This window comes from Tachypleus tridentatus, chromosome 9 (assembly GCF_004210375.1).
Source record: "Tachypleus tridentatus isolate NWPU-2018 chromosome 9, ASM421037v1, whole genome shotgun sequence".
NCBI classification, from domain to species: domain Eukaryota; kingdom Metazoa; phylum Arthropoda; class Merostomata; order Xiphosura; family Limulidae; genus Tachypleus; species Tachypleus tridentatus.
The window spans coordinates 94,720,790-94,735,053 of NC_134833.1; the positions used below are offsets into that span (position 1 = coordinate 94,720,790).

Here is a 14,264-nt window from a genome sequence, read left to right on the forward strand (position 1 = left end):
TATCTACTCACAGAAACTATTGTTGGTTTGGCCCTAGAAACTGTTAAAAATAAAGATTTTTGCCTCATACAGTAACACTTAAAAATATGTTAACAAAACAGTAGCCGTAAATATGTAGTTTAGGGGGACACAAAACGATGTAAGAATTCAGAAAGATTCTGTGCTGATACATTTAAAATCCGTTAGTCGAGAATTATGAAATGTAATTCGCTGAATTGTATTTTTTATGTCATTAACACCTTTAATAATCTAAGATAAAAAATAAAACGAACATCGAATCTTTCAAGATTTTTTAATGTTCAATTATGTTACATCAGAAGCTCATTCACACCACATAATCGTTTTTTGTTATCACTAAAAAATATTCACTTCACATTTCTGTTTGGAAAAAAGTGGGATTTATACAGAATAACAGCATAAGTTGAACAGCAACACAACAACTAATTTCATCATCTAGAGGTTAGAAAAACTAAAATTATGTGATTAATCGAATTTATATCTGTAGTTATGGATTTACAAAGACCTATGTAAGCTTGCTTGTTCTGGATTTGGAGACTAAACGCCGAAGACACCAATTCAGTCCTTGGAGAGAATGTTCGCCAATAACTGATGATTCACAGGTGAAAATTATCTACAAAAATAAAAATATGATCCTTATTTAGACTCAGAAGTATATTATTTTAATTTGTTACAAATCAGAACCACAAAATAAAGGTTTTTGCTTTGTGTGGCTTATGCTTAGCATATTCAAATTACGAATACGAGGATTGATGGCTCGAAACCCGATGATGCAAAAACCAACTCCACACCACAGATACGAAGATGCCCAATAGATGTCTAATTGTCAAACTGACAAGAGTTGACGGCAGGTGTTGTTGATTAGATCAAAATTAAAGAATGCTACAAACAAACGTCCTCGCACTATTTTACGCAAAACAAACGAAGTACGAAAAAAATAAATGAATCATAAAAAATTACTAAGGAAAAAAATATCCCAAACTTCCTGTCATTCGTTTATCATAAAAAAAACATATAAGAAATCATGATTTTTATTATTATCCAAATTATGTATTTTAAATGCTGTACTGAACGATATAATATCTTTTATCAACCCATATGTTGAGCATTAAATGATTTATATAACGATAAAATGCCTAGTTCTGTACTTATACGATATACATACATAGTTATTTGACAATGTAATATTATATTTTGAGCCTGATTTGTATTAAAATAACTACGTTACCAAGAGGTGATACAACTGCAATACCTACAAAACATAACTGTGAAACCTAGGATATTATATATCTTAACACATACTGAACTGGTAACGATTCTAATTATGACAATTTTTAATGATCCGATACACTGCATATAATTAAGATTTATTAACAATCCCACCTAAACACAATTGCACATTAATTAATAATTCTGCTGGAAAAAAAAAAAACTGTTAACTGTTTTTTTATTAACAATATTACTAAAACAAAATAATGTTGTTAACAGTCTTACTAAAACAAATCCTTTATTACAATTCTACTGAAATAAAAGAAAACTTTTATTAACAATGCCACTGAAACGAAACTGTACCTCTATTAACAATCCTTCTGAAACAGAGCTGCACCTTTATTAACAAATATACTTGAACAAAAACATTAGTAACAATCCCACTTAAACAAAAACTTTATTAACAATCCCACTTAAACAAAAACTTTATTAACAATCCCACTTAAACAAAAATTTTATTAACAATCCCACTTAAACAAAAACTTTATTAACAATCCCACTTAAACAAAAACTTTATTAACAATCCCACTTAAACAAAAATTTTATTAACAATCGCACTAATATAAAAACTTTATTAACAATCACTAAAATAAAACTTTATTAACAATCACACTTAAACAAAACAAACTTTATTAACAATTCTTCTGAAACAAAACAAACTTTATTAATGCTCTACTAAAAGAGAACTTTATAAACTAAAAATGATCTCAAAGTAAAGTTCTGTTGCAGTAAAAATCAAAGCCGTACGAACAATCTTATTTAACAACTCTAGCCCGGCAAGGCTAGCTGGTTAAGGTACTCGAACTCGTAATCTGAGGGTGGGGGGTTCGAATCCTCGTCACACCAAACATGCTCACCCTTTCAGCCGTGGGTTTTTATAATATGACGATTAATCCTACTATTCGTCAGTAAAAGAGTAGCCCAAGAGTTGGCAGTAGGTGGTGATCACTAACTGCCTTTCCTCTAGTCTTACACTGCCAAATTAGAGACGGATAGCGCAGCTTGCTCTTTTGTAGCTTTGCGCTAAACTAAAAAACAATTAATAATTAAAATTAATAATTCTTGATAAGCTTTCGTCCTTAATCTAAACAGTGATCACACCAAGCGAATATTTAATAAATCAGCGACACGGTGTTGTCAGTGGAGAAAAGAAGTATTCGTTACTTAGCGATCACAAAGACAGTTTCCACAACAGCTTCCTCAACTTGAAAGGGTAAATAATTTTCTTTCTAACGGTTAAGGTAATAAACCTTCCTTAACAACTTAAAAATAATCTTAATGTCTCTATCTTCAAAGTTTTCAAGACTTATGTTAAATTTTCATATGTAATTCTATCGTTCTTATGTTCAGAATCTTAACGGCTCACCCTAATTATTCATAAATAATCTTGTCTTTATCATTAGATGTTTAACCACTTATTATTTTCTTCTTTATATCATCAGGTTTCTAATATCTTATCTTCACTGTTCATAATTAATTGTTATTTATATCATCAATTTTGTATTTTTTTGTATATAGTTAAGCACAAAACTACACAATGGGTTATCTGTTTTGTGTCCTCCGAGGGTATCAAAAGCCAGATTTCAGAGTTAAAAACCTTCAAAATCACCACTGTGTCACTGAGTATGTTTTTATCATCAGCTTTTCAAGGACCCACAACATTTTTTTTATTATAAATAAGCTCATCATTTTTGTGATTAAATTGTTAATGATGTACCCTAACTCTTATTTTTTAGTCTGAATGTTTATACGTATAAACAGCTGTGAAAAGATAAAATATCTTAATCAGTTCAAAGAATTTTTCACTTCTCCAGTCACACTATGGCTCAAAGAAAAAACGCTTGAGGCTTTATAACGATAATTGTCGGGGCTCAATCACTGCAATATGCAAGTTACAAATAGCCTAATGCACAGCTGTGTAACGAATAACAAACAAACTCTCCATCGCCAGTGGTTCTAGTCATTGGAAGGTAACAGACGTTATGACAATGTCACATGCTCATTAATCTACCACTGGAATGTCTTCAGAATTGGACACTCTTTTAATTGAAACGGACGGACATTAAAAGAAGGGTGATCTTCCAGATTGTTCTCAACGAATTTTTAACAAGACCAATCAAATGTTCACACTTTAACGTCTGTATAAAATTTATCTTTCTGAAAGGTAAATCAAGTTTCCTATTGTCTCAACAAATTTGTGTATTGAAAGAGACAATTAAATACTTCTTGTTTATATCAGAACTTCACGAAAAGCTAGAGTAATCCCATAGCCGTCCACAAGTTTGAACTAAAGGACTAGAATAGAAGGCAACGAGTCGACAGTATCCATCATCAGTTCTTGGTTACTCTTCTCTGATCCGAATACTTAGATTTGATCGTCAATCTTATTGCGCACCCACAACCCCAAAGTGCGGAGCACGTTTTTGTGGCAACGGGTCGTGAAATACGATCATAGTCCGAGATGATTAGCAACTATGAATCGCCTGGCCAATTAAATATCTCAGAATAAACCTAAAATTTAGTCCCGACGGCTTTCCTGGTGGCTGAACAGAGAAATTAAACGAAATAGCTGAGTTCATTCATGTTGTTGTCACTTTATTACTCCTGTCACACCAAACATGATCCACCTTTCAGCCGTAGGGGCGTTATAATGTGACGGTCAATTCCACTTTTCGTTGATAAAAGAGTAGACCAAGAGTTAGCGGTGGGTGGTTATGACTAACTGTCTTCCCTCTAGTTTTACACTACTAAATTAGGGACAGCTAGCACAGATAGCCCTGGTGTAGCTTTGCGCGGAATTCAAAACAAAACACTTTATTTCATGTTCACTTAAGTTTCATATTCTTGTTTCTCTCTTCTATATGTAAATGATGATAACCAACATCATCCATATCACATTGCTCCCCAGTGGCACAGCGGGATGTCGGCGGATTCACATGCTAGAAATCGGGTTTCGATACCCATGATGTATCTTTCTGCTCAATTCAAACAAACACACTTCTGAACTCTTCCCGAACTTCAATTTGTTTTTGTCGACCAGAAGTATATTTTGTTAATACATAATGTGTGCTGCTATTAACACGATATGTGCATTTTTATAACCTAATTTCAGAAGCGACTCCTATGTTGAATTTTAATGTAGTATAGTATAGATATATGTTTAATTATTATGTTTAAGGTACACTTAATTTTATGTATGTATAGATATTGTGTGCATGTCAAAACAATAATGTGCAGTGCACAGTACACATAATTTACGTTTGTGCGTCTATATAAATTTCTAAGTAAAATTTGTTTATAACAGGTTTTGTGAATATTTATATAAAATACAAGTATAAATATACACAGATGTGTATATAATTTTGTTTAAGTTATTACTTTTCTACAGGTGTTTATGTGTCTCCATACACGCATGCATCGGTTCTAAGCCATTAACAAAATTGATTTCCTTAATTACCTATATAAACTGGATAGTGTATAAACACATGTGGAGCTCTGGCAAAGTCTGAAAGTAGCTGAGCTTTACGAGCTAAGAGATGGTGTAAGTTGACACTAATATTATGCTTTTATTACTCACAGATTTATTGATGTACATGTAGCTTAATCGGCTGTTTCAGGATTCAAAGAGTAATTTAAACTAGACAAGCTGGTTTTACTTTGTCATACCGAATCATAAACAACTGAATCACTTGCTCTAATAGGTTGATGGGAAGTGAAAATAGAAAATATGTACCTTTGCTAAAGAGATTTTTAAAATTAGATGACAGCAAACTGACGATTTTTATTTGATCTAAGTAGGCAGCAAACCGCAACAGTTCTGTTTTGTTTTATTAATCCTCAACTCAAATAACTATTTATCTTAGAATAAAACTTTTAATTCACTTACTATTTTAGCCAACCTGCCCACCAAATCACCTTTCACTATGTTTCTCTTTTACACATCAACCAACCCACAAACAACATTAGTTTCCTTCTGCATATATGCATTAAACAATCCACACACAACACTAATTTTGCTTCTTTACACATTAATCAACCAAACTCAACATTAGTTTCCCTACTTGCACATTAACCGAACCGCACACAACACCTTTTTTTTATTTACACATCCCCTGCTGGGACAGCAGTAATTCTCGGGATTTCCTAAGCTAAAATCAGAGGTTCGATTCCCTTCGATGGACAAACTAGTTAGCCTGGTATAAGAAAACACACATTCTATTTACACATTTATTTACCCGCACATAACATCAGATTTTTCTACATTAGTGCATTTATCAAACAACATTCAACATTAGCCTTTCCGATTTACTCATTAGTCAACCCGCACACGATTCTACTTTTCTCTAGTTCGCACATTTGTTAAGCCAGCACCTGATCACAGGACCTAACAGTTATCTCTATAGTTCACATTATTTCAATAAATTTGCACGCGACATTAGTTTGCTTCAATTCACATTGAGCTGGACGTAGTCTAATAGCTAGCATGCTTGGTCTTTCAACGGCACGACATGGCCAGGTGGTTAGGGCGCTCAACTCCTAATCCGAGGATTACGGGTTCTAATCCGCTTTACACCAAACATGATCGCCCTTTAAGTCGTGAGGGCGTTATAATGTTACGGTCAATCCCATTATTCGGTGGTAATAGCATAGCCCAAAATTTGACTTTGGGTGGTGATGACTAGCTGCCTTCCCTCTAGCCTTAGACCGCTAAATTAGGGACAACTAGCGTATATAGTCTTGTGTATCTTTGCGCGCAAATTCAAAAATAAACAATCTTTAGTTAAACATCCTCTCCTCTCCAGGGCCTGGCATGGCCTAGCGCGTTAAGGCGTGCGCTTCGTAATCTGGGGGTCGCGGGTTCGCGCCCGAGTCGCGCCAAACATGCTCGCCCTCCCAGCCGTGAGGGTGTTATAATGTGCGGTCAATCCCACTTTTCGTTGGTAAAAGAGTAGCCCAAAAGTTGGCGGTGGGTGGTGATGACTAGCTGCCTTCCCTCTAGTCTTACACTGCTAAATTAGGGACGGCTAGCACAGATAGCCCTCGAGTAGCTTTGTGCGAAATTCCAAAAGAAACAAACAAACAAACCCCTCTCCAGTTCAAAAGTCTTTACTTCAATATTGGAAGCTTTGATTATGCAACCCAAAAAGTTATATTTCTTATTTTCATCTGAAACATTGTTTTAATATTTTTGTAAGATAGCTCCTGAGGCTCAAAATTCAGACTTTGCAAATGAATGATTACGATCTTGTTTTAAAATAGTGTATACATTAGCATAATGTTTAGTGACAACTAAGGACTTATTGATCCATCTTGGCTGTCTCATCCTCTAAATTAAAACCACTAAAGCAAACCTTTATCATTCATTTAATAATCAAGTTTCTATTAAACTCGTTTCATTTTTACTACCTCCAGAACATCTGAAGGCAACCCATTCCAAAAGCTAATCCCCCTCTTATAAAAATATAACTGTCTTAGGTAAAGATGACCCCTATCTTGAATATGTATATTTGTGTCCCTGCTACTTGTATTCTTGCTGTTAAATATGAAAAAACATTATGCACCAGCACTATCAATTCTATTTACAACCTTAAACACCTCAGTGAAGTCCACTCTAAATCTTCTTTTTTTTCAAAATATAAGTAATTCAATGATCTTAATCACCCTCACATGACAAACCCTCCATCTCAGGCAAAATTCTGGTAACCATCCTCTAAACCCTTTCCAATAATTCAATGTTCTTCTAAGGTAAGAGCTCAACACTGAACACAATTCTCCAAACGCGTACTAACCAATGATATGTACAATGCAGTTATAAACTCTTTAGTCTTTTGTTCAGTGTTTCTGTAAATACAACCTAAAATCATATTTGTCCTATTACTAGCAATAGCGCATTGCTTGGATGGCTTAAGAGCCTGATCAACCAATTACACCAAGATCTCTTTCTTTCATGATACTTTTAAGGTTGTTTTCCATCCAAGTTGAACCTATAATTAAAATTATTATAGCATACATGGATTATCTTCAATATATTAAAAGTGAAACCCTTCTGCCATTTATTTGTCCATCTCACTAAATGATCTAACTCGTTTTGTAAAGCAATAGTATCTTTACAGATAACAACACCCAAGACCTTAATAACATCATAAAATTTAAGTAATATACTGACTATTCCTTCATCTATGCCACCGATGTAGATCAAAAATAGCAAAGGTCCTAAGACTGAGCCCTGAGATACTCCACTTGTTATATTATTCCAATTAACCAACTTATCCCCCCACTCCTATAAAGATCATTTTAATGAGCATTTAATATGGCACCTTGTCAAAAGCTTTCTGAAACTTTAGCTCACCAAATCTACATCTTTACTTTCATCTACGTAAGCAGTAACGTTTTCAAAGAATCTCAAAGGATTTATGGGGCAAGATTTTTCCTTAGTGAAACCATTTTAAGTTATTAATACAATTCTAAACTTTGTTAAACGATTTTGCAAAAAATCTTTTATCAAGTTTCCAAAATATTTCCCACAATCGATGTAAGATTAATTGGCCCAAAATTACTTGCAAAACGTTTTTCTACTTCCCTTGCAAAGAGGAGTAACATTAGCTAATTTCAAATCCTTTAGCACCTGCCCACTATTCAACGATTTACAAAAATAGTAGCAAGTGGCTCAAAAATTCAATCATTAATCTCCTTCAAAATCCCTGGGAAAATATTATCTGGCCCCGAAGCTTTACTATTTTTCAACCTTCTAATTTGTCTTTTTATAAAAACTTGAGAATCAATGCAATAATTTTGTTCGACCATACCTCTATCAACCAATCGTTCAAGATGAAGAACACTGCCTAAATTGTTGCTGTTAGATACCAAATAAAAAGAAAATTTAGTAATTCAGCCATTTCACAAAGATCAGATACAAACCTTTCTTTATCATCCATCAAGAGTTCTACCTTATTATAACATTTTGTTTACCTTTAATGTATGTAAAGAAATTCTTAATGTTAATTAAACCAACTTTTTCTACATTCTTTTTGATATCCAAATTTTCTATTTGATAATCTTTATTGATTTCCTATAATCTTCTACATCTGTCATACCAGTCAATTGAAATTTCTTAAACTTGTTAGGCTTTTCTTTAATTTTATTTCTTACACCCTTTGTGACACGTGTTGCTTTTGTATTTACAACCGATCTTTTCTTTCTATAAGGAACGTGTGTATCCTGAATATTTAAAATATTATCCTTAAAACTTTTCCACATTTGATTAGTATTTTCAAATACCTCAGCTGCTCAATTCACAACAAATGATTGTTGGTGCCTCCTTTCAAAATTTTCTTTTTTTTTTTTAAATTTGAAATCGAAACATAATTATTCCTAATTTCCACATGCTCCAAAATATCAAACCTCATACAGCATTGATCGCTTGTACTTAGGTGTTCCCCATTTTCCATCTTCTCTTGAACAGTTTTCAAAATGATAGTTCTCCCTGATAGTTTGACTCTAGCATTTCCCAATCTTTATGCCTGAAGTTAAAAGCACTCATAATTATGATCCCATTATAACTGAGGCCCGGCATGGCCAAGCGTGTTAAGGCGTGCGACTCGTAATCTGAGGGTTACGGATTCGCATCTCCGTCGCGCCAAACATGCTCGCCCTTTCAGCCGGGGGGGCGTTATAATGTGACGGTCAATCCCACTATTCGTTGGTAAAAGAGTAGCCCAAGAGTTGGCGGTGGGTGATGATGACTAACTGCCTTCCCTCTAGCCTTACACTGAAAAATTAGGGACGGCTAGCACAGATAGCCTTCTAGTAGCTTTGTGCGAAATTCAAAAAACAAACAAACAAACCCATTATAACTGAAATATTAACATCACTGTAAAATTACTAACTAATTTCGTCTGTACAATCTGGTGATTATGACAAATTTTCACTAAAAGTTTTTCCCTTTTATATCCACTGATAGAATCTCAAATGGATTGATTCAGTCTCAGCCTCCTTGTTATTATCTTTGAAGTTCTCAAATTAAACAAGATATACACATAAAGTCACTCTTCTCTCTCTATTTAGTATTCTGTCTTTATTAAATTAAATTGTAATCATATACTTCAAATAAATTTCTATCATCAAAACCATCTACGTTTAACGATATTTCAGTTATTCCCATTATATCAAAATTATCCATTTAAATCAGTGCCCTAAAGTCACCTATTTTATTTCTTATACTTCTTAATTACGATAGTAACTAGTAAGCCTATCCTTAGATACACTCTTTCTATACTATTTCTACACTCATTTTCTATGCTAATGTTTTCTCAAAAAAAACTTTTTTTATTTAGTTTATCCTAGCCTTAACCACTTTCTGCTCCTGGTTGAAATTTTCCCTCACAATTGAGTTTGTTACCCCTGCAAACAAGCCAGACTCTACAGTATTTAAATATAAACCATCAATTCATCTTTACGCATGAACATAAGACTAGAATTTAACTATAGTAACCTTCTCATAATTTCATCCTCACAATTAATTATCGGCAATATCTCTGACACAAAAAAGTTATGATATTTTTTAAAATACCTTTATCAATTCCTTGTATTTATTAATTAGCTCATTTGACTTATTCTTCCTGCATAATTAACCCTACACGCTCAACAAAAATTGCATAATTGCTAGCTCCCTTTATTATATCTTTTGCTCTGTCAGTTATATTCTTCATCTGTGCCCCTAAGTAGCATAATCTAATTATTTTCTCCCTATTTATCCTGTAGTCTATCCTTTCTACATGCCTAGAAATATAATATCCTTAATTTCTTCATCCACAATTTTCTCTGATGTTTTTGTTTTTCTCAGCATAAAAAAAAAGAGATGAAATCTTTCACTAGAAAAAAAACGGTGAAATATTTCTGAAAGTAAAGACAATTATGGTGGAAGCTCTATTGGTAAAGAAAAGTACGATAAAATAGCTCTCTTAATAAAGAAAATAACTGTGAAAGCCATCTGTTAGTAAAGAAAAAACGATGAAACCTCTTTCAGCAAAGAAAAGAATTCTTTCAGTTGAGAAGAGATTCATGAAGTTTCTGTTAATAAAAAGAAAAAGGCTGAAATGTATGTTAATAGAGTAAATAATACTGACATTTCTCTGTCAGTGGTAAAATGATGGAAACTATCTGTTAATAAACTATATTGTCTAATCAATCACTTTTTTATTTTGTGATATATATTCCGTACATGTGAAATCTCAGTTTTAATTGTTTACCAAGAAGATGATGTCAAGATTATTTTCCCTATCCAGACAGCTATTTATGTGTTTACATATGAATAAATGTTTTTTAACATTTCAGCTATAAATTTGTTTGTACTGCTTTACAAAGAAGGTATTGAATTATAATGATAAAATACTCTGAAGACAAAATGTATATATATGCTGCTATCTTTCTATTTGTAAGTATAATTTTCCTTTATTTCATAAGGTCTATTCGTTTTTAAGCTTGGTGAAAATTTTCCAAATAGTAAGGTAATTTTATGTGCCATAATTTATAGTTATTTTGGCTGTACCAAAAGGATATTTTTCATCTTCTCAAATGAAGAAGAAGTTCGAAATGATAAACATAATATTCAAATTTCCAAATCGTTATGACAAGTTGTCTTGTAAACACACGAGGACATCTGTGCAAGACATCATTCTTTCATTTGATAAAACGTTAATAAAACCGGATTCTAGAAGAAAAATGTTTAGTCCACTTGAAGCAAACCTGGAAGAAATATCTACATATAAATAGAAAGTACTTACAACAGGCATAGATCGTTTCTTTAAATGTGTTTTGATCTTTCAAACACTGCCCTCCACTTTTTAATCTGCCTACAGTTTAAGTTAATAAAGCTGGAAGGATAATACAGTTCTAAATTCAGGCACAGTTGCGGTAAAAGCGTCAGTATCAGGTCCAGGATAAAGAAATTAGTTTATTTGAATAAAACTCTGTATCAAAACAATTCTTACAGTAAACGTTTACATACATAGATAGATTCTTTATATTGTTGTATTTTGTCAATCATTGTAACAATATGTATGCTTTTCATAGAAATAACAAATGGTTCAGTATCATATGACTCTGAGACTTAAAACATGTTTTTACAATGCATTATATAATCACATGTATGGGCTTAAGAAATCATGCATTAAAGAAAATTAACATACAGATTTACACAGACTGCTACTTTAACAGTAAATGAAGTTTATGTTACATAAATCGATAACTAAATAACCTCATTTTATATTTCGTGTCGCAACACTCATAATTGTGTGAACTATTCACACGATTTCGATATTCACAGACCAATAATTTTTTTCCCAATCAAATATATTCGAGATTAGACAAACTTATTACTTCTATGACCTAATTACAGTTTTATATATCACCATACTGATAGATGAATGAGCTAATCATAAATTCTTCCATGTCATTACAGATTAATAATCGTGTGACTTATTAAGAAATATTTCGAAATCACGTACACTGTTCATTATCAATATTGTACAGATTGATAATTTTAAGCCTTATTCACAGATCTTTCATATCATTCAGGGCGATAATTGTATAATTTAATAACAAATTTTGTACATGACAAATTGATAATTGTATGACATAGTAACGTTTTTTTTTCATATTACCAGAACTGGGAATTCTATACGTAATCAAATCATATTACACAGACTGCTTAATATGGAGAATCTATGATTTTTTTTATGCGAATAGCATCATGCATAATAAAAAAATCGTAATAAGATCGTGCATTATGAGTCTGGGTAATAAGAAAATACCCGTTTAATATGGAAAAATATGTATGGATGTATGTGTGGGTTTTCTTATAGCAAAACACATTGGGTTGTCTGCTGCGTCCACCAAAGGGAATCAAACCCCTGACTTTAGCGTTGTGAGTCCGAAGACTTACCACATTGAAGTTCTACGACCGTCTAATCGATGATCCACATGACGCAGACTTATATGTGCATGACCTAATTAATCATTGGTTTCTACTTTTTACAGAAACTGATAATTGTATTATCTGATATTTTCAATATTTTGCAGACTGTCAACTGCTTTACCAAATCGCAGGCTAATAATTATATATCCGAGTCACAAATTACCACACCACACAGACCGATATCTCTACTTCCTAGTTACAGATTATCCATATTAAACAGGTGTTTCCCTTATTACACAGACTCATAATGTACGACGTTATTAAAGATTTTCTTTATTATGCAGAAAATTCTTCGCATAACTTAATCACAAAAATTTCTATATCAGGCAGAGTAATAAATCAATAACTAATCACATACATTTAGTCTTAAAATAAATCTCTTGATTAAACCAATTTACAGTTTAATTTGAAAGAAATAAAAGTACAGAATATAAAATGTTATTGATCTCTACAATTAAAAACAATATACATTTTTCTAAAATTTACATTTCCGAGATGCATAATATTTGTTAGTGTTTACTGTTAAAAATAATAAAGTTTGTTTGTTTTTTGAATTTCGCACAAAGATGAACGAGAGGTATCTGTACTAGCCATCCCTAATTTAGCAGTGTAAAACATGAGGGAAAGCAGCTAGTCATCACCGCCCATCGCCAACTCTTGGACTACTCTTTTACCAACAAATAATGGGATTGACCGTCACACTATAATGCCCCCACGGCTGAAATGGCAAGCATGTTTGGTGTGATAGGGATTCGAACCCACGACCCTCAAATTACGAATCGAGCGCCCCTAATCACCTAGCCATGCCGGATATAAATCTAAATTAGGAAGTATATTTTAAAGTAAATTCCAAAACAAATTACTTATGTTATTATAGCTTTTATTTTTCTCACATCTTATGTATTCAGTAGCTCTTCACATTTGTCGATCATTAAACCTGTTTATAATATATTGTTTTATTCAATATTGACTTGTCTGAACTTGTATATACTTCAACTGACAACATTTCTTTGTATTAACAAGTTTCTGCTGACATGACTTAAACGAAAACTGTTTTTCTTGCTACATAAATATATATATATATATATATATATATTTGTTGTTATAAAGGCATTACAAACTATGGATTCAACAACAATCCTATAGTATCAGTTAAAACTTAACTAAGATACCTAATTAGAGAGAACAGTGTATAAAGCATTTTCTTCGTGGGCTTATAAACTATATATTAATATTTAGGTTGTTACGATGTTTGTTCAGACTAAAAATAATTATTTTTAAACATAGATAACATTGTTTCTGTCTAGGGCTTATTGTCTTTAAACAAACATTTTCTTGTGCTTTACAATAACTTGCTAAAAAGAGAAAGTTCACATCAATGTGGCACAGTTTTTGCACCTTTTACGTATCCTTTTAACCGTCGAAAAATCTATTGCGTTTTCTTTCAATTATTAGATATTCTGCAATTAAGTACAAACTAACATGTTGTTGAAACTTTTGTAACACATTTTCATAATATTTATAAAGAATGAGCACACCCTAATTTCGTATGGAATATTCATACCATGATGTTTGAGGTGTGCAAGGCCCTTAAAAACAAAACTCATCATAAATTCCCAAATTGTCTTGAAAATTAAGATCAGTTCTTAAGAAAAATTCCAAAACATTCCATCTCCTTAGTCTCATTCCAACTTTTCATCAGGTTAAAACTTAGCTTTTACATATAGCAAAATTAAAAGAAAATGTGTTTCTCCAAAGAAATAGATCGATGCATAGCAGATGGCGCTATGTACGTGATAACTGATATTACGTTTCCTTCCAAGTTCCTTTGTTAGGTCCAGGCACATATTTATTCTTTAGGCTGACAACGTTTATCACGTCACAGCCAACGTTTTACTAAGAAATAAAGAAACCGTCTTTAAAGAACTTTCAATTGAACTGATTTTTTTTACTTCATTACAACCAACATAACAACAATATCGTGCAGGGTTGTTACAGTAAT

At 32.5% G+C, this 14,264-nt stretch overlaps 1 protein-coding gene across 1 annotated transcript in view; it reads right to left on the bottom strand.

Moving 5' to 3' along the window:
• Nucleotides 1-275: 275 nt before the first annotated feature.
• The window catches only part of LOC143225796 (uncharacterized), a 39,721-nt gene continuing 25,732 nt past the window's right edge, over nt 276-14,264 (bottom strand). Inside the window, exon 3 of the mRNA XM_076455803.1 lies at nt 276-631. Coding sequence (XP_076311918.1) covers nt 615-631 — 17 coding nt within the window. The 3' untranslated portion in view covers nt 276-614. The remainder of the gene's footprint in view (nt 632-14,264) is intronic.